The following is a 23,582-nucleotide window of genomic DNA, read 5'->3' as shown; positions in this document are numbered from 1 at the left end:
CCCTTAGAGAGGAAGTCAATTTCCCTGTAGTAAATAGCCCACAGGAGGTTTTGAGCAATGTTGAAGGGAAGACCAATTTTTCTGGATTAAAACAAAATCATCCCAGAAAAACAGCTTCAAAATAAAAGTTTGAGTTTTTTGCAGTAGCCAAACAGGCAAAAGGTGCAAAGTTGACAACTTGAGCTATCTGTGAGAATATCATGTTTGAAATATGTCAGGTGTTTATTGCTTTGGTATTTCTACAATTCACAGACTTCAAGGCCAGAAAGGACCATTAGATCATGTATCTTACCTGTGATAGTGTAAGGCAAATACATTCTGCCTACCTAAAATTCCTTTGTAGATTTAATACTGCAGGTAGCTGCATTTCAGTGTTCGGTGCAGTGACTCCTGCCTGATTTATAAAGTTAATTGAGCACATTCCAATTGAGATAAAATATTCTGAAGAATGCAGGCTTTCATGTGTTCTTGATGAGATGATATTTAGGATTGACCTCCCCAGTTCACATGGAGCCTGGACTTTTAAGGACATCAAGGATTCTTTTAGGTCTGCTCTCCAGCTCATCTGCATCAGTTGTAAACATAGTTGAAGGCTGAGGAGCTTGAAACTCATGCTTTTAAACAGGTTGTGTTACTATTGTCTCAGAGAGAGTCTGGACAAATTCTGAAAAGAACTTGAGCAAAAGTGCCCATGCAGAAATACCCATCATGTGCAAGTCACAGATTTCTGCTTACACATATCTTTGCATGCTTGCAAACTCAACTTGCATATACACTATATGTATTGCATGTATATCATGGTGCACACAAAAGCATGCATGTTTGGTTTAAGATCTGTGCCTGTGTCATCTGGACACATTTCTGGAATTTGTGTAGTCCAAGATCTTTGAAATGTCAGGGTTTTTTTGAGAATAAAGATAAATTATTGTATATACTACTATGCTCAAAGGTATACCTTGTAGTTGTAAAATCTATGGCTCACTGTTAACCCCCATTTCATTACCGTACCTCTAAATGAAACTTTCAGGCTCTGTTTTACCCTCCTGGCTAAAGTCATTCTTTCCTATACCTCTGTAGATGAAAAGCAGGTCTGGCCAATTTCACTTCAACTGGTGTGCAGAAATTACATGTAAACTGGAATAATATATTGGGAACCTTAAACACACATTAATATACTGACTTTGTGGCTACTTTAGATTCAGGGATATGTTGGAAGAAAATTCAATAACTATTCAAGGATGTTAAAACTATAATAGGTGAGTTATGGAGAAGAAACTTTGTAGAGTACTTCTGGAGCTGCAGGGAGAGAGCAGGAGGGGCCTTTTATGTACCTCTCTAGCACCCCGAGGAGCTTGGACTGATTAACACCAGCTTCTCAGGGAGCTTCCTCTTTCCTGCTGCTTCCCTGAACCCACTGAGGAGAACAGGCAGTCAACTGAAGTAGTAGGAGCCAGTTAGGCCTTTAACACGCTGATATCTTCCCTCACTCAGGCCCTACTACCAGCCTGCTTATTTGTCCCCTTCAATTGAGTGTTGAGAGCCACTATAGCTGGCACAGAACAGCAGTCATGAGTGAAAGAGGAAAACACCCCTCTGGGGCAGCATTCAGAAAAAGCAAGCAAGCAAAGGAAGCTTTTCTATCTAAGCAGGAAGGAGCAGTCCTGAGATACATAGACACAAATGTTCATGGTGAGCCTTCCGGCCCCAGTGAGGATGAGAGTGGTGAGGAGATGCCTGATCTTCCGGTTAGTCAGAGTGCAGGTGACGTGGCAGCTACTGCAGCATCCATATTTCCATCTCAAATGGATGTAACCAAGCACATTCCTGAAGAACAGTGTAGATCAGAGAAGAGTGTGGTGGAGGCGCAAGGAACAGCTGCTGCTGAGTTTAGTTCCTTAAGTCTAGATGATCCAGGACTGTGGACCCACTTGAGCAGTAGCCTGAGGCACTTCCTTGTACTGCATGGGCCACAGCAAGTGAAAAACTTCATGTTCCCTAAAGACAATGAAAATAGACATTTCCATCCAACACATTACTGGCGTGAAATCCCCAATGGTGACAAAGTGGAGAGGCCATGGTTTATGTACTCAAAAACCCAGAATGCTGCATACTGTTTTTGTTGCAAACTCTTCCAGTCTGATGTTCCAGCCACATTGGGTTCTACCGGAACAAAGGACTAGAAAAATCTGACTAGAAATCTGGCATGCCATGAGAAGGCAGAAAATCACCAGAGAGCATTCCATAGGTGGAAAGAGCTTGAGATGAGACTAAGGTTAAAGGCCACCATAGATGATCAGCATCAAGAGAAGACTGCATTAGAGTCTCTTTACTGGCAAAATGTTCTGAAAAGGCTCATTGCCATGGTGAGAATGCTTGCTACCCAAAACCTAGCACTGCGTGGCACTTCAGATCAGCTGTATGTGCCAAAAAATGGAAACTTCCTTAAAATTGTGGAGCTGATGTCAGAGTTTGATGCTGTACTCCAGGAGCATCTAAGAAGAGTCACCACCCAAGAAATGTACTGTGGCAAATTGCTGGCACTGTTTTGATGCGTCTCACGCTTTCTCTTCTTGGGGAGGGTTCAGGGCACTGTTTCTCACCCCTGAACTGGGGTATTAACTGCCTCACTAGTGTCCTAGAGGAGGAGAGTGGAGAGGGAGGGACCCGGGCCTGCCCTCTACTCCGGGTCCCAGCCCAGGGGCCCTAGGGATAGCGGTAAACCTCTTGAACTAGCAGTTCCTTCCCCTGGACTACTTCCCTCTCCTGTCCTTCAGCTTGTGGGGCTTCCTGCCCTCCCTCTGCACAAACCAGGCATCCCTTTACCTAGGGTCTTGGTCTTCTTAGCCCCCCCCGCAGCACTCCTCCAAACTCTCCTCTGCTTCCCTCCAAACTGCTCTCTGCTCCAACACCAATCCACTGAGTGCCACATGATGGGAAAGTCGATTGGAGGCGATAAAGCCTATCAAACACCAAATTGGGAAGATAGATGATGCCATAGTTGCCATTATGGAGGATAATGCTATGACAGGAACTGTTCATGGGAGAACAGTGGCAGAGGGAAATGGAATCACCAGAAACATACATAACTTCAAATTTCTCTGTGGCTTAGTGTTGTGGCATGACATACTGTTTTAAATAAATGTTGTAAGCAAGAGACTCGAAGGTGTTGACCTTGATATATCTGGAGCAATGAAACAATTGGACAAAGCAAAGTCATACCTACAGTCTTACTGGTCAGATGAGGGATTTCAAAATGTTCTGAAGAGTGCACAGAAGTTGGCAGAGGAACTTCACACTGAAGCTATTTTCCCACCCATTCAAGAATACAAGAGTCACCGAAGAAGATGACATTTTGATTACGAGGCACGGGATAATCCCATAAGAGACCCCAAACAACAATTCAAAGTTGAATTCTTTATCCAGGTGCTAGATTGTGCAATACAGTCAGTTGAAGAACGTATCATGCAGCTCAAGGAACACAGCAGTATATTTGGGATGTTGTATGATATTCCAAAACTCCTCACTACATCTGAAGAAGACCTACACCAGCAGTGCAGGGCACTAGAGACAGTGTTGACACATGATGACATGCACGATATTGATGCGAGTGATTTAGGTGATGAACTGAAAGCCCTTTCAAGATACATTTCAACTCCAAAGGCTGTTCTGGAATGTATGTGCACAAATAAGATGACCACCCTTTTTCCAAATGCTTTTGTTGCTCTGTGCATACTTCTAACACTTCCTGTAACAGTTGCCAGTGGAGAACGCAGCTTTTCCAAGCTGAAGTTAATAAAAACACATCTACGCTCCACAATGACACAGGAGAGGCTGGTCAGCCTTGCAACCATCTCAATAGAGCAAGAGCTGGCCCAGACTGTGGACCTTCAGGAAGCAGTTCAAATCTTTGCAACCAAGAAGGCACGGAAAGCACCACTTTGATCATTCAAACAGATAAAAATGCCAGTGTTTACTATGCAGACAAGAAAAGTTACATTTGCTGTTCAGGTGTTTGAAAGTTGTGTTACTTAAAATTTTTGAATAAGGCATTTTAAGTTGTTAGTTCTCCTTTATTGGGGTAGGTAGCAGAGCAGTACCATGAGAGGAGTAGAACAGGAAGAAGGCAGAATTGAGACCTTTCAAAGTTTTGGCCCAAGCGAGGGGGCAGGGGGGCATCATTTGAGCTCCCCGTCTCAGGTGCCAAAATGTTGTGGGCCAGCCCTGGGCAAAGCCTTGGCTCTGCACACCCAAATCTGTCAGCCACCCAGCACAGCAGAGCTAGCACAGACCAGGGTATATACTGTACAAACAAAAGTGCTGATGCAAATTAATTCTCCCGTGGAGGAAAGGGGGAGCCTGCTCTCCAAGTAATAGTCTGCACCCGGATCCACAAATAGACTTAGATATTGCATTTGTCTGCACTGGAAAACATAACTAGACTCCATAAACCCTGGATTAGGTGCCCAGGCTATACAATACCGGTAGAAAGGTGCCAGAGAACGGGATCCACAAAAGCCAGCATGGTAGGTAGAGAGCCATCTAAGCTAGCCCATGGAAAGTGCCAACAAGAGGTATGTGTCCCTAAATCCTGTCCCTCTCCTGGAGTTAGGTGCCTCAGAAGGCTGCAGGAAGGCATCTCTCTCTGCGTGCAATCCACAGCTGGGAACCCCTCTCCTCGAGTCAGGCACCTAAGCCGTTTCTTCCGAGATAGGGAGCAGCAAACACTTAAATCCACACAAAACCATCAGGGGAAGGAGGAGTACTCCCTTAAAATGTTTAGCCCAGTGGGAGATCATGATTCAGTTCCCCCTCTCTGCCTGATGAGAAGGGATTTGAATAGGATTTCCCACCTCTCAGGTAAGTGCCTTAACCACTGCACTATAGAGCCATTCACTCACTCTCTGATCAAATTAATATCTAATTCTACAAAGTGGAAGTGCTTCAATAAGAGATTGAGGAGAAGTATTCTGAGGTAGATCTCTCTCAACAGGCAAAGGGGAGAATTAAACTGAAATTAAACTAAAATTAAACCCACTTCCAGGTGAGTTTCCCAACCGCTGGTCTAAACATTATAAGGGAGGCCTCATCGCCCCATCCCACCCATCCCCACCTATTCTGTGCGGAATGCTCAGAGCAAGGCCTATTAGACTGAGCCCCACAGGCCAGATAAGCAGGGCAATACCTGTCTTCACCTGCTTTGATGTTTGCGCTGTAGCTTATGAGATAGATGTCTGAGTGCCTGCCTGAAGCAACAGTGCACAAGCCCAGCCTCTTGGATGCCTACGAAGCTTTTACAGCCAAAATTTAGGCACTGAGTGAGTTTAGGCACCATACGGAGTTAGGTAGCAGCTGAGCTAGGGTGTTATGGATTGCAGTGGCACCTAAATCTGGGGTTAGGTGCCTAAGTCCCTTTGTTGCTCTGGGTCCCCATTCCTGCTTTGCTCCTGGGGCACTGCAACTACACACTGTCTCTTTCTCAGGCCAGATTGTACAGTTACAATCCAGCCCACAGTGGTTGTGCCACTTTATCACCTTAAGTGTTATACACAACACACAAAATAATTTTACAAATTCCTCATTAGATAAATAGAATGCTGAAGGCAATTTTTCCCCACTTGTTCTTAAGGTCCCAATCCTTCAAAGTACAGAAGGCATTGAGAGCCTCATAGCATCAGGCCTCTAACTCTGTTTGGCAGCTATTAATCTAAGTCTCTTTAGACACAGATCATTATATTAAACCATTTACATTAAAAACAGAAGTTAGTGTGATGACAAGTCATCACATTTAGTATTAGAAACATACAAAATTGACACTAATTACAGAACACTTAGCTAGTTTGACTATCTTAACTTTGAATTTCAAGACTTTCAGAATTTGGTGTTTCTTGTAAATTTAATCTTAAAAATTTTTTTTTTTTTTAATTTAAAAAATTCTTGAAATTCAAAGTATTGATATACGGCTGAAACCTCATCACCACCACATAGGAGGGTTTTGTGTGGGAATAATATATTTAATTTATATTTGTTACACATTAGTTTAAAGCAGTGTTTCCCAAACTTGGGACGCCACTTGTTCAGGGAAAGCCCCTGGCGGGCCCGGTCGGTTTGTTTACCCGCCGCGTCTGCAGGTTTGGCCGATCTTGGCTCCCATTGGCTGCGGTTCGCTGCCCCCCCGCCAACGGGGGCTGCGGGAGCGGTGGCCAGTACGTCCCTCAGCCTGCGCCACTTCCTGCAGCCCCCATTGGCCAGGCACAGCAAACCGTGGCCAGTGGGAGCTGCCATCGGCCAAACCTGCGGACGCGGCAGGTGAACAAACTGGCCGGGCCCGCCAGGGGCTTTCCCTGAACAAGCGGCGTCCCAAATTTGGGAAACACTGGTTTAAAGGAAAGGAGGGGGATTCTATCAGAATCTTAGTTGAAGTCATCTACAAATTGTTTCCATGTATGTTGTCTTATAAGTCTAATGTTAGAGTCTCATTCAATCCATTTTCCATTTATGTCACAGTCTGTTCTTGAACAATGGATGGTATTTTCTGATTCCAGTCTGGAAGCATGCTTTTATTTTATTTATTATTGAGACATAAATTTAAGCACTGCACTCTTTTACTCAAATGTTCCTTTTAGTTTTAAAGTATCACTTAGAACTCAAAATGAAATTGTAAGGAATTAAGTTACATGGATATTTTAACATCAGGCAAATCACACTGTTTAGGTTTAAGTATGAAAGCGTAACAGCTGTTAGAAACGTAAAAATTACATGAAAGATTATCACCATACGTTCTAGGAATTGAGTGATTTATGTAATTCTGGGAAAGAATTCTAAAAGAAATATAATCAATGACAAAATTGAAAGGAAGCATCACTGTACGGAAGAGACAGTGTATTTATCAGCATTCCAAACCCTATTACTGATTCTGTTTCCTTTAGAATTCTCTCTTTATTAGCCTGAATGTAGTTATGGTATTATAGTTCCTAATCATTCATGCAAGAGTTTGACTATAAAAAGCATTTCTAAAACTCTTTGTAACCATGGATATAGTTTGTCAGATATATTTTCTTTATTCCTATTATGTCCTAGGTTTATTCGCTAGAATAAACTGATGTACAGTCCCATACCATACCTTCCATGAAAACTGTTTTATTGGATTGCTAGTTTTTATTTCCATAACTGGCTATAATTTATAGTAGTTTAGAATACAGCAAAAGCAAATCACTTTTGTAACATTAGTAGTGAATACAATCACAGAAGTTCTGTTTCAGCAGTGTTCCCTGAATATGCTTACTGCAACTTCTAGCATGGCTGGCTTGCATAGGTCTTCTGACACATGAGGGCCTGGCCATCGCTTCCTGTTACTCTGTGTAAATACACCTTGTAGAGGTGCACGATAACTAGGCACCATTGTGGTGCTGAAAGTTAACGAGCCTGCATTTAAACTTTGATTCCTGTTTACAGCAACATTTGTTAAAACATTCTCTCTCTTCTCATTTTTATCATTGAGGGAAAGAAGTTGTAGGGTCTCTCTCATATCCACAACCCGTCCCATATCCAGAGTTGGCATAAGGGGCGCCGGGGATAATCTCCCATTGCAACCCCATGTTGTAGAGGTGGGAGATAGGTTCCTCCCTCACAACTGGAGGATAGGAGTGTGCAGCTAGTAGCTGCTGTCAACTACTGGTTTACTGAAACTACAGGGGAGTTCTGTTCTAGCAACAGTCATCTTTTCTGCACTGTTCCCAAAGGGCTATGGTTGAGAGAAGTCTAACTCTTAACATGTTCTTGTGGTGGATTATTACGGAGCCAAATTTATCTTTAACTATATCTTTAACCATTTAATCTGAACTGTCAAAGATCATCCATTGGTCCTCTTCTCCCACAACCATCTGTACACTTTCTTCTATACCCCTTTATAGATCCGGGGGGAAAACGGGGACCTGTCATAATCTGCAGAGCCACCACCTTGTCCTCCAACTACCTCCATCACAAAAAGCTTAAAAAAGCAATACCAGCTGCATATGGCTAGGCAGATTACAGACTAAACTCACTGCCTACTATGCAAAATATGCTTATTTTACTATTATCTTGTCCTCCCACTCTCTTCCTCCCCATCCGTTTGTTTCTTCTGGCTCTTCTGTCTTAAACCTAGATTGTGAGCTTTTTGGGACAGGGACCATCATCTTTTTGTTATAGTCATACAGAGCCTAGGACAATGGGGACCTTACCTTTGACTGAGTCTCAATATGCTACTGTAATACCAACAGTAAACTGAGTTCATTTGATTTCTAAATAAGTTATATTTTTAAGTTTTCATTTCAGTATGAATGTCTTTTCTTAATTATAAATTTTGTTTTGGTTTTTTATATGGGATTGGAGATGCCCATAACTTACTAAATTCTACCATTAATTTTTTGTAGTAGCTCTGTGTATTGATTGGATTTTTATAAATATAAATAATAAAACAGAGCATTTAAATTTGATGTACAGCTTTTTGACAAGGAGCTAAATTTTGCCTCCATGAATGGCCCCACAATGAACACAACCCAATATGTATGCTAAAAAAACAACATTAACATATACCCATTTTGGCCAGGAATGAATTCTGTCAGGAGATAGCCCAATTTGTGGAGAGTGAAGGGGGCCAATGTCGAGTCAGTTGCAGCTATGCAAAAAAATTTGTAAATCATGCTCCAGAACAAACCAGCACTACTTCTGTCATAGAGGACCTGTGGGTTTTGGGGAAGCATGTTAGGGATGTAAAACTTCTGCTTTACGCTGCCTGTGCCGTGCACAGTATTCTGATTCATGCTAATGCACAGGGTCCTGCCAGAACTTGCTCAAGCTTATGACTTTGGATTTTGTCCAATTGACTATTTTGCCTAAGATATTTGCAAATGATATTGTTACATTAATATTTTGAGAGTGGTGTTACTGGTTCCTACTATATCACCTAGATTTTCACATGAGAAAAAAGAAACCATCTTCTAAAGCAGAGATAAAGTGTATATATATTTGAAATATATACACAGAATATGAGATTACGCTTGATGAGAAGTAAGGAAATATTTGTGCACAAGAAAGGATACATTTTCTTAAAGTTGAGGCCAACTTTCACACATACATGTACCCACTTTTGCCAAAGCAAATTGACTAACTGTGCCCACAAAAGGCACTTGCATGAGCAAATATCTTTTTGCATGCACCAGTGGCTTAGTTGTATGCACGTGCATTTTTTGCATACAAACCTCTGCTTCCATATTTGGAAAATTTATCCTTAAATATAAAATCATATAATTATTTCTATTTCATTTTTTAACTTCAGTAAACACACACCCATATAAATGTACAGCATATGGTACCTTAAAGAAGGCAGCCCCACTTGTCTTTGCCTTTGGAATTCTTTTACAAAGTCCTGGCTTATTTTTGCATCCCTGCTGAGGTTATTCATTAGACGTGTGAACTGCTTGGGTTTGTTCCTGCATTCCACTAATAGATGGCGATAAGCAGTGCGGTTAAATGTTAAGTATCCAAGAGCACCAGCTGAGGCTATACGAACCTAGAAGAAACAGAAATGTCCCTGATACTGGTTTGAGGCTGATTCTAATTCTGATTTCAAAGATGTATTCTTCACATTAAATAAAGCAACTCTATTATCAAAATGAGCAAGGATGCATGCTCACAGCTCTCAACCTGACAAAGAAGATAAATTTGGGTCTACCATTGGTAGCCTGACTTAAGCCAGCAGTTTATTCCATCACTGCTACAAGCCTGAACCAAGAACTTTGCATTGATTGTTAGGTATTTGATTCCTTTAACCAATTTTAACTCTCACCTTTCTTTCTTTCTATGAATAAACCTTTAGATTTTAGGGATTGGCATCAGCATGCTTTTTGGGTAATATGTACATTATATATTGACCTGGTTGTGTGGCTGGTCCTTTGGGATCAGAAGAACCTTTTAGTTGATGAGAATGGTTGTAAAGAACCACTCACCTTTAAATCGAGTGTTTTCGGTGCTAATACAAGGACTGGAATGCCAGAGGAAACTGCTTTTACGACTTCTTGTTAGCCAAAAGAAACAGAAGTTTACTTTTGTTGCTGGTTTGGTATATCCTAAGGGGAATAGCCACCAGTCTTGGGGTGTATCTGCCCTATTTCTCAGCAGTTCATCCTGAATTTGGCATCCTCAGTTGTGACCCACTGAGGCACGGTTACACTTATCTACAACTGATAGCCTGACTATTAAGAGAGAAGCCTTAGCTGTGCCAAGTGATCTTCGAAAGCTATTAGAACTCTTCTCCAGGCAAGATTCAACACTAAAGGGCTGCTCCTCCATCTGGGCTAGGTTTAGCTCGTGGTGTGAAGAACATAAAAAAAAATCCCAAGGATCCTGGTATCTCAGATATCCTGGACTTTCTTCAGGAAGGGGTAAACTATGGAATTCAGCCCAGCTCCACACCACACCAGGTGTCAGCAATAAGTAACCTCCTATTTTCTGGATCCTCTGGTTCCTTAACAGAGAACCCTCAAGAATCCAGGTTTTTTAGAGCAATCAGACTGGCTAACCTTGTGGTTAAACTATTTGTTCCCAAATGGGACCTCCCCTAGGATTAAAAGTCCTAACCCCACACCCTTTTGAGCAATTGACATCAATATCTCTATTCTACCTATCCATCAAAATCTATTTTCTGGTCACCATCATGTCTGCTAGATGAGGTTTTGAACTGGCAGCTCTATTCACATAGGAATTCCACTGCGTGTTCTATGATGACAAGCTGGTGTGAAGAATATTGGAATTGTTCTTGCCTAAGGTGAATTCATTTTTCCATTCCTCACAGGAGATACTCTTCCCTTCATTCTGTCCAAAGCCACAGCATCTGAGAAGAAAGCTCTGGCACACTTTAGATGTTCAAAAAGCATTAAAGAGCTCCAAATCAACAAGAAGCTAGGGCTCCTTTTTTATATCCTTTCATCCAAAGAACCAAAGGCTTAGGGTATCCAAGCTATTAGTAACTATATGGATCAAGCTATGCATCACAGAAGTATGCAAGACACCAGGTGATCCAGCATTAAGGCACATGCCACAAGAGCTGTGATGACTGTATAGGCAAAAAGTACTTATGCTTTTATTCTAGAAAACTGCAGGGCTGCAAAGTGGTCATGAGTTAACACCTTTATTAGATCCTATAAAATGGACTTTCTGTCCTTCACAGAGGCCTCCTGTGGCAGGGATGCTACAAGCAGTGGTCTAGTAATAGCATTGCCATTTTGGGCAATTAAGTTGGGGGAGGGGGATGTCTTCCTTATCTCAATCTTTTTTCTTAATTCTCCTGACTTCTGTTCACTGCTGTCTACCTCACATACATCTCAGAATAGTGGTAGATACTGCTAGCAGAAAGGAAATTATCAGGTAAGAAATTTACCATTCATGATCAGGATTTAAGTATTTAACAAACATACACTGAAACCTTTGGGGGAAATCCTGGCCACCTGAAGTCAGTGGAAGTTTTGCCATTGATTTCAATGGGGCCATGAACTTTGTCTTACACAGTTATCTTATTTTTAATAAGTTTTTGGTTGTTTAAGAGAGGTTTTATAAAATATTTCTACTAGTACATATAAAGCTAACATTCATTAGCTAATTGTGCAAACAGATTTAATTAATAAAGAAGAAAAATAAATTTAAAACCACAACATGAACATTTTATTTTGGGGAGATGGGAGAAATTTTACCTCTTCTTTATCTGAGTACAAATGATAACAAAGACGTTGGATAGTTCCTAGTTCAGTAATTGCTTCTGGAATACCTGCTCTTGTATGAGCCAGGCTAGCCAATAATTTCCCTACAAATTAATTAGACACTAGAATTACACATTATATAATGTCAAACATATTATCAGTTTGTTCACTTTTAGTCTCCTGCATAATCTTAATGAAATGCTTTGTTTTTTCAAAATGTGTTTAAATATTATCAGTGAAGTCGTCATACCCACAATCTTTTGTCTTCTGTCATTATTTCAACTGTGATAGTCTCAATATGTTTTTTATAACTATTGCATCTAAAATGTTGGATTTCTGCCTCCAAGAAATTTGCTTTTGTAAGAGGAATCATTTTAAAATACTGTAGCAGTATTTTATTAAATACATCTCCTTTATCATCTTTGGGCAAAATCTTGAAATCCTTCCTTAGTTTTTACTCATTCATTACCTAAGCAAAACTCTCATTGATGTCTATACAAATTTTGCCTGAGCAAGAATTGAATAAAAATGGAGGGCCAGATTATAAATCTACAGAAACAGGTGAAGGACTGCATTGTGTCTCAGAGTCACAATTCAGTCCCTGGGTCCCACCTTTTTAGAGGGGGGAAAGTAATCTGCTAAAGCTTTTTTCTGAATGCGGATTACTTCTCCCGCTACACTAGTTTAAGTATGCTAGGCAGACCATAGGGTGGCATAGGAGTGGGAGTAGAAGCCCTGCAGAGGCTGCTCCTCCCTTCCCCAGCAGTAACTCAAGATGTGGGTAGCCATTGCAGCAGACCAAGAGATGCCTTATGTCCTCTTACTCCTTTGTGCAGGCATTTTGGAAGAGCCAGTCTCCTGACCTGAGTCTGCCATCTAATACTACACTGTAAGTTTCAATATCTCATTTTGGAGAAACAACCGTATTTTATGGACATGCTTAACTTTATATTACTATGAGTTTTTGCTCAGCTTCTATAATTCTTACCTGTTAGAACAAGAGTAGCTGTCTTTTCAGAATTTAGTAGTTCAACTAAAATAGTAACCCCTCTTGCAGACAAAGTAACTTGGTCCACATCCACTATGACTTTGGCTAAAACAACAATCTGAAATCAAAAGCAGACCGTTTTTAAAAGATATGGATTGTTTAAGTAGGTTTCTTCCATTTCCTTTTTTCTTCACGTATTAATAAGAAAATCACTTATTGTGTATAGTGTTGTACGTTTACATGACACTTTCAACCCTATCACTTGCAATTTGGACCTTTGCCTATTGGCAGAAAAAGGCACAACCTTAGTATAGACATGTCAGTGCAATACAAGCAATTTTATCCATATAACTCATACATATTCAGGTGTTACAGACTTTTCCACTACTCTATACATCTGTTGGTTTGTTAAAATTATCTTGATACAGTAGTTATTCTTTTCTTATGCTAAAATAAAAACACGTAGGGAAAAAACGTGCATTCCTTAATCAGACAGAATTCCCATTGATTTTTGTCTGAGTAAAGATACAGGATCAAGTCTATAGCCAACATTTTCTTCTACCATGAAAAACAGTCCCAAGTTCTGATTATTTTTGAAATAGTTCACGACTGGAGGCTTGCAGAGAAGATGAGGATCTTCAAAATCTGTAATGTAATTTACACATTTTATAAGTGTTACTATATTCGGCCATTTAAGCTCTTTGAAAAGGACTTTATATTAATATTTTTGTGTAAAAATCAGTTCTAATAACCATAACATTACACATAATACATTTTAAACTGGTAATGGGCCTATGTGTTTTGTGTGTTATGTGTAAAAGCCCTGTTCCTATACCTGAAACGCAGCCATTGCTTTATCTGTCTCAATTTCTGATCGCAGAAAAGGTTCGAATGTAGACATCGTAATTGCGCCGGTCTCCAATATCAGGAACTGTTGGACAGGATTGTTGTATGCAAAAAGGGCTAAAGCATATCCAGCTCGTAAACAAATATCCTTAAACAAAAAACAAAAAACACAAATACAAAACCCCACAGAAACATGTGAGCTCTGAAGTTTTCATACTATCTAAAAATTAAAGAATAAAATACTGTATTCTTTGATATGCTAAAATAGTTACCAACCCCATCCTCATATTTTTGTCTTTGTTTTTATTGATTTTCATATAAATACTGCAGGCCAAACCCTCAGAGACTAGATAACGATAAGAATGACGCTCACCACACTGACACTTCTCTTTAACCAAAAAACCCCAATCAAGAACACACAAAAAATCCCTCCTGAAACAAACAGACAGAACAAAAAAGAAAATAAATACAATTGAAAAAAACAAACCCTATCCCGGCAGATTTTTATCCCAAAAAAGAAGAAGTGTCAGAGACTCCATACAGTCCACTAAGGACTTCACTATTGCTACTGACTTTACATGGAAGTATTTCAGACACTATAGTGAGGGGCAGCAGTATAAAACATAAGGTAGATGTTGTACAGCACAAAGCTGTGTGATTCAGCTAGACTCTACAGCTGCAGATGTCTGTCTGTCCCCAAAGTGAGAAAGAACTGATGCAGAGGCACCCATATAGCTGTCTAGCTTCCCTCACTGCAACTACCAGAAGCTGGAAGATGCTGTTGGTAAGGTACTGAGCATGTGCTAAGCCTCCCCAAATCCACTTCAGAACACGTTTCTGTGGCTGACAGCTGAGAAGACTGGATGGATGGAGCAATGGAGCCCAACAGTGATCTTGCAGCTCACTGCTTTGAAATGGAAGTGTGAGTCTTGGAGCAAAGTAAAGGACCCTCAGCCTGAAGAAATCCCTCTCTCTCTGGTGACAGGGGCAAGAGGAACACGCACATACCCTGAATCCTGCTAACTCCCAACCAGTATAATTAACCTTGCTTTTTGTCCTGTGTTAATGTTATGGACCCGTTCCTGATCTCCCTCTGCCCCCTGCAGTAACAACAGTAAAAAGTTTACTGATACCTGAATTGACATCCACAACTCCAATGAAGGGGAAAAGGAGAGTCAAGATCCATAAAGGACAGCTTTGGGGGAAGGGCTCAGAGCTCAATGGCATGAGCTCTCTTCCCACCTTCTATTCACAGAGTGGGTACAGATCCCCTCCAACATCCTTTCACACCAGGCACAATTGTCCTCAGGAATTATTAGCACTTCCAGAGGATGCGTGCATGATGTAAAGGACTTCCAAGTCACTTACACATATTCTGGGTTTAAGGTTTGACCCTGTTTGCAGTAGTCAGTAGCTTCTTCCTAAATTGAGGATCTTGTGGTCCTGAATTTAGTGTGTGCCTTGATTCTGAACAATATATTAGTCTTGAAATTGTGATAGCATTTATACCATTAACCCTGCTGCAACTGTACTTAAGCTTTATACAGGGTAAAACAGATTTATTTAGGGTTTGGACCTCACTGGGAGCTGGGCATCTGAGTGTTGGAGACAGGAACATTTCTTAAGCTGTTTTCAGTTTATCCTGCAGCTTTTGAGGGATGTGGTTCAGACCTGGGGCTGTGTTTGTAGCAGGCTAGCGTGTCTGGCTCAAACAAGGCAGGGTTCTGAAGTCCCAAGCTGCCAGGGAAAACGGGCTCAGAGGTAGTCTCAGCACACCAGTTGGCAGTCCCAAGGGGGTTTCTGTGATCCAACCTGTCACAGTCTTCTCTCTGGGATTCTCTCAGGGACACACACTGTGCTGGACCAGGCTATGTCTGCAGCTTCCCTCTTCATATGCCTTTGTTTTGGGTGGGGACTGCTATAAATGAGCTTAACTGTTTCTTACAGCTATCAAATTAAGAACAGTTGTTACACCCACCAGCTTCAATAAGGTTTAACCCAACCCAGAAGAGTATTAAAAAAAATAGTTATATTAAAAGGACATACTTTTGATATTTGTGTCTGACATGTGAAGTTGGATCTACTGTATAGTAAATTTGGTATGCCATATTTGGCTTATGGTGACACTATGACATTAATATAGAATATTTTTTCCTAAATTAATACTGCTACTTTATCAAGTACAGTACCTTATCAGGTGCATTAAGAAGTTCAAGAACATCACTATAAACGAAACCTTCCTCCTCTTGTAACACAGTCTGTAAATTACTGTTCCTTAAAACAATGCAAGCCAAGGAATATGCAACTTCAACCTAAATATATATTTTTAAGAAAAATACAGATATTATATACTTACACTTTGCAGAACAAATTCATGGCATATTTTATTTAATAAGCAGAAAATCAGTTTATACTAGAAAACTAAATATGTAGGAAAACTCACTTCAACAAAATATAATTGAGGCCAAGACTTAGTAGGTCTCCAAAAAAAAAAAAAAAAAAAAAAAAAGGATTCAATATTTATATGGATAATGGAAACATCCACAGTTACATTAGACAAAATTTACAAAATATATTATTTATAAGGGATATAAACCTTCATGGCATAAGCCAGCACTGAATTAAAGGTGTTAAGAAAAAACTTCCTGTATGGTCAGCTTACTTTTTAATTGCCCTCTTCAGAGGTTCTTGCATCTTCCTTTAAAGCATATTGGTCAGTGCTAGAGATTGGATACTGGACTAAATAGACCTCTGGTCTGAACAAGTATGTGAATTCCTGTATTCCTGATCTCAAATCATAATCAGCTTGTGCCTTGAAGTAAGAACTGATTGCTCTTGTAATTTATATACCATAAGCAAATGGTATTTTGTCCATTACACTACAAGGTCTTTGGTTAATTGGTTTATTTATGTAGTTTAAATTATACCTATACTTCAGGATTAGAAAGACAAAATGACCCACTTGTAATTCTTGTTCTTTGAAGATAGCAGAAACACTCACATGCAGGGCCATGCTTCTGTATGACCAGATTCATATGTTTTTCAGCCAATCCTCACCGCAGATTTAATGTCTTAAAAGATAGCTTTAAAGTATTCTGAGCCTGGTCATTCAAAGCTTTGTCATATTCTAAGGAATGAAGACTCCAGAATTGTGGATATCTTATAATTCTACTTACTGCACCCTTAGAGAAGCAAAGTATTCATGTGCTCTCATAGGACCAGCATATAGCAGATAGGTTTGGTCCCATATGCCTCACTGTGCACTGAAGATGTGCCAGCATATCAAACTGTCATATGTTACTCCCTGCATAAAAAACACACTGAAAAGGGATGTTATGAATTAGCACAGGGAAGTCCAATATTTATGAGCAGTTAGTTCATCTAGAAAAAACAACTTACTCAAGAGAAATCCACAAGGGAAAAACAGAATCCTTACAGCACATCTTTGAAGTTTTAAATTACTTTTGTTATTGCCTTCATACACTTAAAAATAAGGGACAGTAGTTTTTTAGGCATGGTTTGCAATTATTCCTCAGTAGCTGGCATTTGAAGTGTCTTATTAAGGAGGGATATTATTTATTTAATTTTGTTTTCTCATGCTCTAAGCTGCAAAATGAGATGGCAAGAAGTGTTCTCAGAAAGTTCAATTCTGAATATTTTTCAGCCACAGAACATGCGCACACATACACCCCTGCCCCCTCACAACACCATTATTCCACACCTTTATCTGAAGAGAATTATGATTTTTAAGCAGGTGAACCAGTATTGGTAAGGCCTGTTCCTCCACTATGTTTTCCTGGCTGACTGGATTGTTTGTATGAGCCACACCTGTAAGAGTCCACATGTCAAATGTATCCCGTGTAAGACATTTGTGCAAGAGAAAAACAGAAAGCATAAAGAAAAATTGTCCACTTTATACCTAATTGTTGCAGATTACATAATAACAAGAGTACTATATTCTTTTCACTTGAAATAACTATTAGAGCTGATCCAGGTGTTTTACATTTATGTACAAGGACCGTGTGTACATAAAGGTATGCCTGGCTTCTGTTGCTGACAGCTCCCTAGAAAAAGATATATGGAGGAAAGGAAGGTGAGCATGGAGTAAATTCAAAGAAGCCCAGCAGATGGTGAATTTTCATTAGTATGTTTCCAAACATTAAGTCTTGGAGACTGTAATAAGCACTAATTATCCCAAAGATTGGCTTCCTGAGGATATTTCTAGTTATAGAGAAACTGGAGAACCACTTTGCCAAAAAAGTCCATCCTACCCTAAATAATAGTCCTGACTAAATCTAAGTAATGATTTCCAAATACATGCACAGACATTTAAAATTCCAGAGACTTGACTAAAAGTTGCCTTAGGTGTCACTTTTGTTCTTAGCGATTGAACATAAACATCTTCTAGAATGGGTACCTCTGCTTCCTTGTAATCAGGTACAATGCACTTGACTATTTCAGATTCACCGTTTAGTATGGTTTATCCAGCTGATCTAGCCTCATATGTCAAGAAGAGACAGGACAGAGAGCTTATTTTAGGAGGACAAATACATTTTGCCAAACCTGAAGACGCATTTCAAATCTGTTCTAAAAACATGTTATTCTTGGGATGAATGTAGATTGGGGGAAAGTAAATTATCTGATCTGGTTTACATTAAATTTCAAGAAAACCATAGTAATGAATTTGGGATTTAAATACTGGACTACCTTATTTTTATGAGATACCAAAAAGAGTTTAGACAAGAAGGTTTCGAGAGCTTGTTAATTTTCCTGCTGTACATGATGACAACAAAAATGTCCTCTTCAGCAGGGTTTGAAGTTGGGGAGGAATGCTGGTACTCTCCAAACAAGTAGTAGATGCAACATTCACACTTCCAGCATCTACCCCGTTAGTCACATCCACTTTCTCATGACTCTCTCATAGAAATAGCATTAGAATGTGAATCACGTGATTTTCTACGGTTGGCAGGTCAATCATCCAGCACGACAATTAAATTTGTGGACATATAATACATTGCTGTAAAAAACATTTTGCTTTAAAGGAAAACTGCCACACACAAAAACAAAACCCAAGAGTGGTTTTGTGCCTTTTTTTCTTCTTTATGATATACAAAAAAGGTCCTGAAAGGGAGGCAATTCCTGTGGAAAAAAAGTATTTTTCCCCTTTTGCTTTTTACTTAGAAATTCAGGTTTTGTGAACCTCAGAAACTTCTATGGATGTTCGAGAACTAGTAGGTTTTTACATCAGAGCAATTGTACAAGTAAAACTTGAGTAACTGAAATAGGAAGTGATTTTTATTTAAACTTTTTAAGGCACTGGTTTTTGGCTTGGGGCTTCTTTTTTTTTTTTTTGTTAACACCAATTTAAATATGAAAGAAAATATGCCATTATTAAGGATTCAACACCTTCATTTAAGGGCTGTGAAAGCACTCAATCCGCATATTTAGGTCATCAAAGTCTTCCAACAAAAACAGGCAAGACAAGACTTGACATTTCTGATATTTTGAGGATGAAAACAAGAAAAAAAAACTTTCAGGCCTTTTTTATACACCATAAGGAAATAAGTTGGCATACAATTAATATTTTTTATTTTTAAAATACCCCCAAGTCAGATTGCAGTCCCAAAAGAGTTTACATTCTTAATTTTTAGATGTGGCACAACAAATAAGGGTAATAAAAAACCAGCCAGCCAGGATATGACAAGAATTACAAAAACAGGAACTCATGGATAGCCAGAGAACAAGACCAGCAGCTAAAATATTTCACGCTGTAAAGTTCATGTACATATTCAACAAGGAGTAACCAGCTCCATGTACTAGAACCTTTCTATATGAAATTCACGAGACAATGCAGCACACACGTTTTCTTCCTTTCACTGGGCTGACTGTTATCAGTGCCTTTTTTAGTGAATGATCAGCCTGTATTTTAAAACCCATGGCAACAAGTCTCAGAGCCCAGGTCTATACATTCTGGCTCACAGGGCTCATGCTACACCATTACAAACAAAAGTGTAGACATTTGGGCTCAGGCTGGAGCTGGGGGGCAGGTTTCAGTGCCGCAATGTCTACTCTGCTGTTTTTAGCATTTTAGCACGAGCCCAAGTCTTTAGAAGTGGACTCAGAGACTCGCTGCCATGGATTTTAAAAACTGCAATGTAGATGTACTCCAAGTCTTGTCATGGCACTGTTTGCCAGACTCAGCAATGGCCTACTTGTTAAGCCATTCCATCACCCAGTCATAGACCAAGGTACTCTAAATCTCACAGAATTCAGCTGAACTAACTCCCCTGATGATCCCCAGGACCCAGACAGCTGGCAGCAGCATGCTCATAAGAAGCTTCTTCTGAAACATACTGATAGAGAAACCAATTATGGGATAATAACAACGCTAGAAAAGTAGCTGATGCTGACAAAATAACCATAGATTAAAACAATGGTTTGTGCAGGGAAATTTCTATAGTAAAGTGCCTACTGGAAACCTTTATCCCAGACAGTAGATCAGAAAGTACATCTAAGTAGTGGCACTGGGGGATTGGAGTGAGAAAATTATTTTCACTGTTGGGCTGCTACACCAAAACTATTTGTCTACATTGGCACTGCAGTGGTGGAAATTGCTAAGGTGAAGGACCACATGGTGTTTAGCTGTGGCATTTTAATTACCATCACTGAAAGCAATTTGGTTTGTGACATTTCATAGGCATGCTAGGGGCTCCAAACAGTGGTTAACATGACAAAATTATGTAATTTACACAAAGGTTTAATGTCTGAATAAAGTAAGAATTTTGTTCTTGGCAAATTATTCTTCTTTATATTGAAAAGTTATATTTCAATTATATACTAATATTAATACTAAATAAAATATTTTCTTCTTTCATTGATATTGTTTCAAACTGGTTTGCATTTTTCCCATTCAAAACCACTTAAGATTTGTTTGTTTGTTTTTTAAAAAAACACCTTAAAACATAAGAAATTCTACAAACCAATACAAATGGTCCCCAGGGCTCTGATGACACTCAGGAGCGTGCCCTCTGCTATCTTTGCGCTTCTCAACAATCGAACCAAAGGGCCAATTCCATTCCCTTCACATATTTGATTTTGATGAAGTTTGCTATCTTTGCTAAGAGCTATGACTGCTTCACCTCCTTCCAAAACAAAGCAAAAATGTACGTTTAAATATCTCCAATAAACTGTGTTTGTTTTGCATAAATTTGCAAAATATTGGAAACAAAATCTTACCAACATACTGCATTTTATCAGATGGTGACAAAAGCATATCAATAATAAAGTTGTACCCAATCTGTTCTGCCATTAACTTTTGCTGCTTCAGTGTTTGTCCTGCCAGTGCCCACAAAGTTATAGCACCTTGTTCCTTAACGGTCAAGTGAAATGCCTGAAAGTTTGAAAAAAGCAAAGTTTTTCCTTCACTAGCAGAATTTTAAGCCTTACACATTTAAAAAATGATTTATTCCATGATATTAAGGGTTTTCCAATTATTCCAAGTAATTCAGCCTATTTTACGCTTTTTTCTAATGAACAGATTGATTTAAGACTTGAGAAAAATAAAAATGCAAAATGAATTCTTGCCTTTAAGAGCTTTAAAAGATGTTTTGTTGCTGATTTTGCCAGAAACTGTTTCTGTATACAAGAGTTGTTATCCGATAGTGCTTCTATAGCCATAGCACCTTTCACCTGCACACTGATTTTCCTTCCACGGAGAAGTTCAACCAGAGGACCAATTGCATCTGCATTTGCAATAGCATCCTGCATCTTCTCATTCCCCCGAGCAAGTTCTGCAAGAGCTGCTGAAGATACAGCCTGTAGTACATCTTTAAATACATAAAGTATTAGTCAAACAGTGATAAGAATCAACAAAATTCTTTTTTTTTTCCTTAGAAGGTTTTATTTCAGACTAGTAGTAACTGTATTTCAGAGGGATGTTAGGGCTAATACACTTGTAGCGTACTGATACGCATAGCTAAAATGCTGACTAAACATTCAGTCATTTCTGACTTCTGGATATTCTTCAAATTTAAATCGTAAGGCTATAGATGGTCAGATGCCCCAAAAATGTCATCCACACCACTAATGTGACCTTGCGAACTTTAATGTAGGCTAAACTAGGTGGTTGCACAAGGCAGTACTACTTGATTTCATGGAAACCTTGCAAGAAGAAAATATTTTTACAGGTCAAGAACATGGGAGAACACTTCTTATAAGCTTTTTGCAGATAAATTATTAACCTTAATGTTGCCTTAATATTGTATTACCACCCATGTCTAAATTGTACATATAGGAATTGTTCTCATATGCCTTGGGTTGTTATAAATGAAAACCAAAGTATGAAAAAGAAAAAAATAGTGAGCAAAATTCTACACCAATGCAACTCCACTCAAATCTGCGTACAGATGTGGTCCCCTCATCTCAAAAAAGATATACGGGCATTAGAAAAGGTTCAGAAAAGGGCAACTAAAATGATTAGGGGTTTGGAACGGGTCCCTTATGAGGAAAAATTAAAGAGGCTAGGACTTTTCAGCTTAGAAAAGAGAAGACTAAGGGGGATATGATAGAGGTATATAAAATCATGAGTGGTGTGGAGAAAGTGAATCAGGAAAAGTTATTTACTTGTTCCCACGATATAAGAACTAGGGGCCACCAAATGAAATTAATGGGTAGCAGGTTTAAAACAAATAAAAGGAAGTTCTTCTTCACTCAGCGCACAGTCAACCTGTGGAACTCCTTGCCTGAGGAAGTTGTGAAGGCTAGGACTATAATAGGGTTTAAAAGAGAACTGGATAAATTCATGGCGGTTAAGTCCATTAATGGCTATTAGCCAGGATGGGTAAGGAATGGTGTCCCTAGCCCCTGTTTGTCAGAGGGTGGAGATGGATGGCAGGAGAGAGATCACAAGATCATTACCTGTTAGGTTCACTCCTTCTGGGGCACCTGGCATTGGTAGACAGGATACTGGGCTGGATGGACCTTTGGTCTGACCCAGTATGGCCATTCTTATGTTCTTAAATCAATTAAGTTGCACAGGGTAGAATTGAACACAGAATTTTACCTGCCAGTCTACCTTCCTATGTCTTTTTATTTCAGGGTCTGCAAATTATTCTGTATTAAAGCCTGATTTGTAAACAAATTTACCAGTCTGAAGGCAATTTTAAAGTAACTTGCATAGAAATATTGTGAAAAAATAGTCTAAGTAGCAAAACATTAACATGGGCAACAAGGGCCTGATTCAAAGCCCACTGAAGTCAATCGGATTTTTTCAGCTGACTCCAGTGGCTTTGGATCAGGCACTACACAATAAAGCAAAAACAGTTACTCCTGGGGGAATTCTGCACCACTGCGCACTTGCATAATTAATGAGTTGTGCATATTTTTATTTTTTGGAGCAGAAAAAAGCTTCTGCCAGAAAGTTGCTGCAGTTCCGCCTTTTGCCCACCAGAGGGCACTATGACACTAGAACAAAGCAGTCTCAGCAGAAAATAACTTTGGCTAGAAAGTTACTACAGTTCTGCCTTTTGCCCACCTGAGGGCGCTGTGCCGATAGAACAGAGCAGCAGCTCTGGGCCAGCCAGGGAAGAGAAAGAGCCTGCCTTCTTCACAGTGCCTGGCCTTTCGGGCCAGGTCAGGAGACAAGGGCTATGGGGAGACGGACAGTATGGGGCTGCTGTGGGGTCAGATAGGGGCTGATAAGGGCTAGTGGGGGAGGACAGAGTGGGGCAGGGGCTGAATGGGAGTGGAGGCTCAGGGGCATATGGTGACGGAGAAGGGAGTGGCAGGGCCACATGGGGATGGGGGGAGTGGGTGTCTGAGTGGAGATGGAGAGACACATGTGGACAGGGGGTGCAAGGACACATAGGGACCAGGACAGATGTGCCTAACTGAATGGGATAGGCTAGGGTTAAGCCAGGGTCTGCATGGTGGAATCCCAACAATCCCTCCCCACCCATCCCCAAAAAATCTGTTCCATACTTTTCCCACCCATACCCAACAACCCTCCAAGTTCACAT

General features: G+C 39.9%; 2 protein-coding genes across 14 annotated transcripts in view; one reads left to right on the top strand and one right to left on the bottom strand.

The window, feature by feature from the left end:
• The window catches only part of ANKAR (ankyrin and armadillo repeat containing), a 51,576-nt gene that overhangs the window by 6,566 nt on the left and 21,428 nt on the right, over positions 1-23,582 (bottom strand). For 6 of the 9 annotated variants that reach the window (XM_043525607.1, XM_043525600.1, XM_043525601.1 and 3 more), the window contains 9 exons: positions 21,151-21,392; positions 20,803-20,956; positions 20,547-20,708; positions 17,288-17,394; positions 15,756-15,878; positions 13,556-13,714; positions 12,721-12,838; positions 11,727-11,836; positions 9,354-9,550 (listed from right to left, as the gene is read on the bottom strand). In XM_043525607.1, coding sequence (XP_043381542.1) covers positions 9,354-9,550; positions 11,727-11,836; positions 12,721-12,838; positions 13,556-13,714; positions 15,756-15,878; positions 17,288-17,394; positions 20,547-20,708; positions 20,803-20,956; positions 21,151-21,392 — 1,372 coding nt within the window. Of the gene's footprint in view, positions 1-9,353; positions 9,551-11,726; positions 11,837-12,720; positions 12,839-13,227; positions 13,366-13,555; positions 13,715-15,755; positions 15,879-17,287; positions 17,395-20,546; positions 20,709-20,802; positions 20,957-21,150; positions 21,393-23,582 lie in introns of those variants that run through there. The other 3 variants (XM_043525602.1, XM_043525604.1, XM_043525606.1) reach the window with 3 other exon arrangements.
• OSGEPL1 (O-sialoglycoprotein endopeptidase like 1) overlaps positions 1-23,582 on the top strand; it is a 48,914-nt gene that overhangs the window by 20,165 nt on the left and 5,167 nt on the right. The window contains exons 10-11 of one of the 5 annotated variants that reach the window (XR_005227272.2): positions 10,832-11,403; positions 12,569-12,621. The exons of 1 other annotated variant lie outside the window; for it this stretch is intronic. Coding sequence is in view for 2 of the 4 variants with exons in the window: in XM_037912052.2 (XP_037767980.1) it covers positions 10,832-10,942 (111 nt within the window). In the remaining 2 variants the exon portion in view is untranslated. Of the gene's footprint in view, positions 1-10,831; positions 12,006-12,568; positions 13,508-23,582 lie in introns of those variants that run through there. 3 more of the 5 variants (XR_005227273.2, XM_037912051.2, XM_037912052.2) reach the window with 3 other exon arrangements.

This window comes from Chelonia mydas, chromosome 11, assembly GCF_015237465.2.
Source record: "Chelonia mydas isolate rCheMyd1 chromosome 11, rCheMyd1.pri.v2, whole genome shotgun sequence".
Taxonomy (NCBI): Eukaryota; Metazoa; Chordata; order Testudines; family Cheloniidae; genus Chelonia; species Chelonia mydas.
Note: the sequence above shows the minus strand (reverse complement) of the source record. Positions and strands in the feature narration are given on the sequence as shown.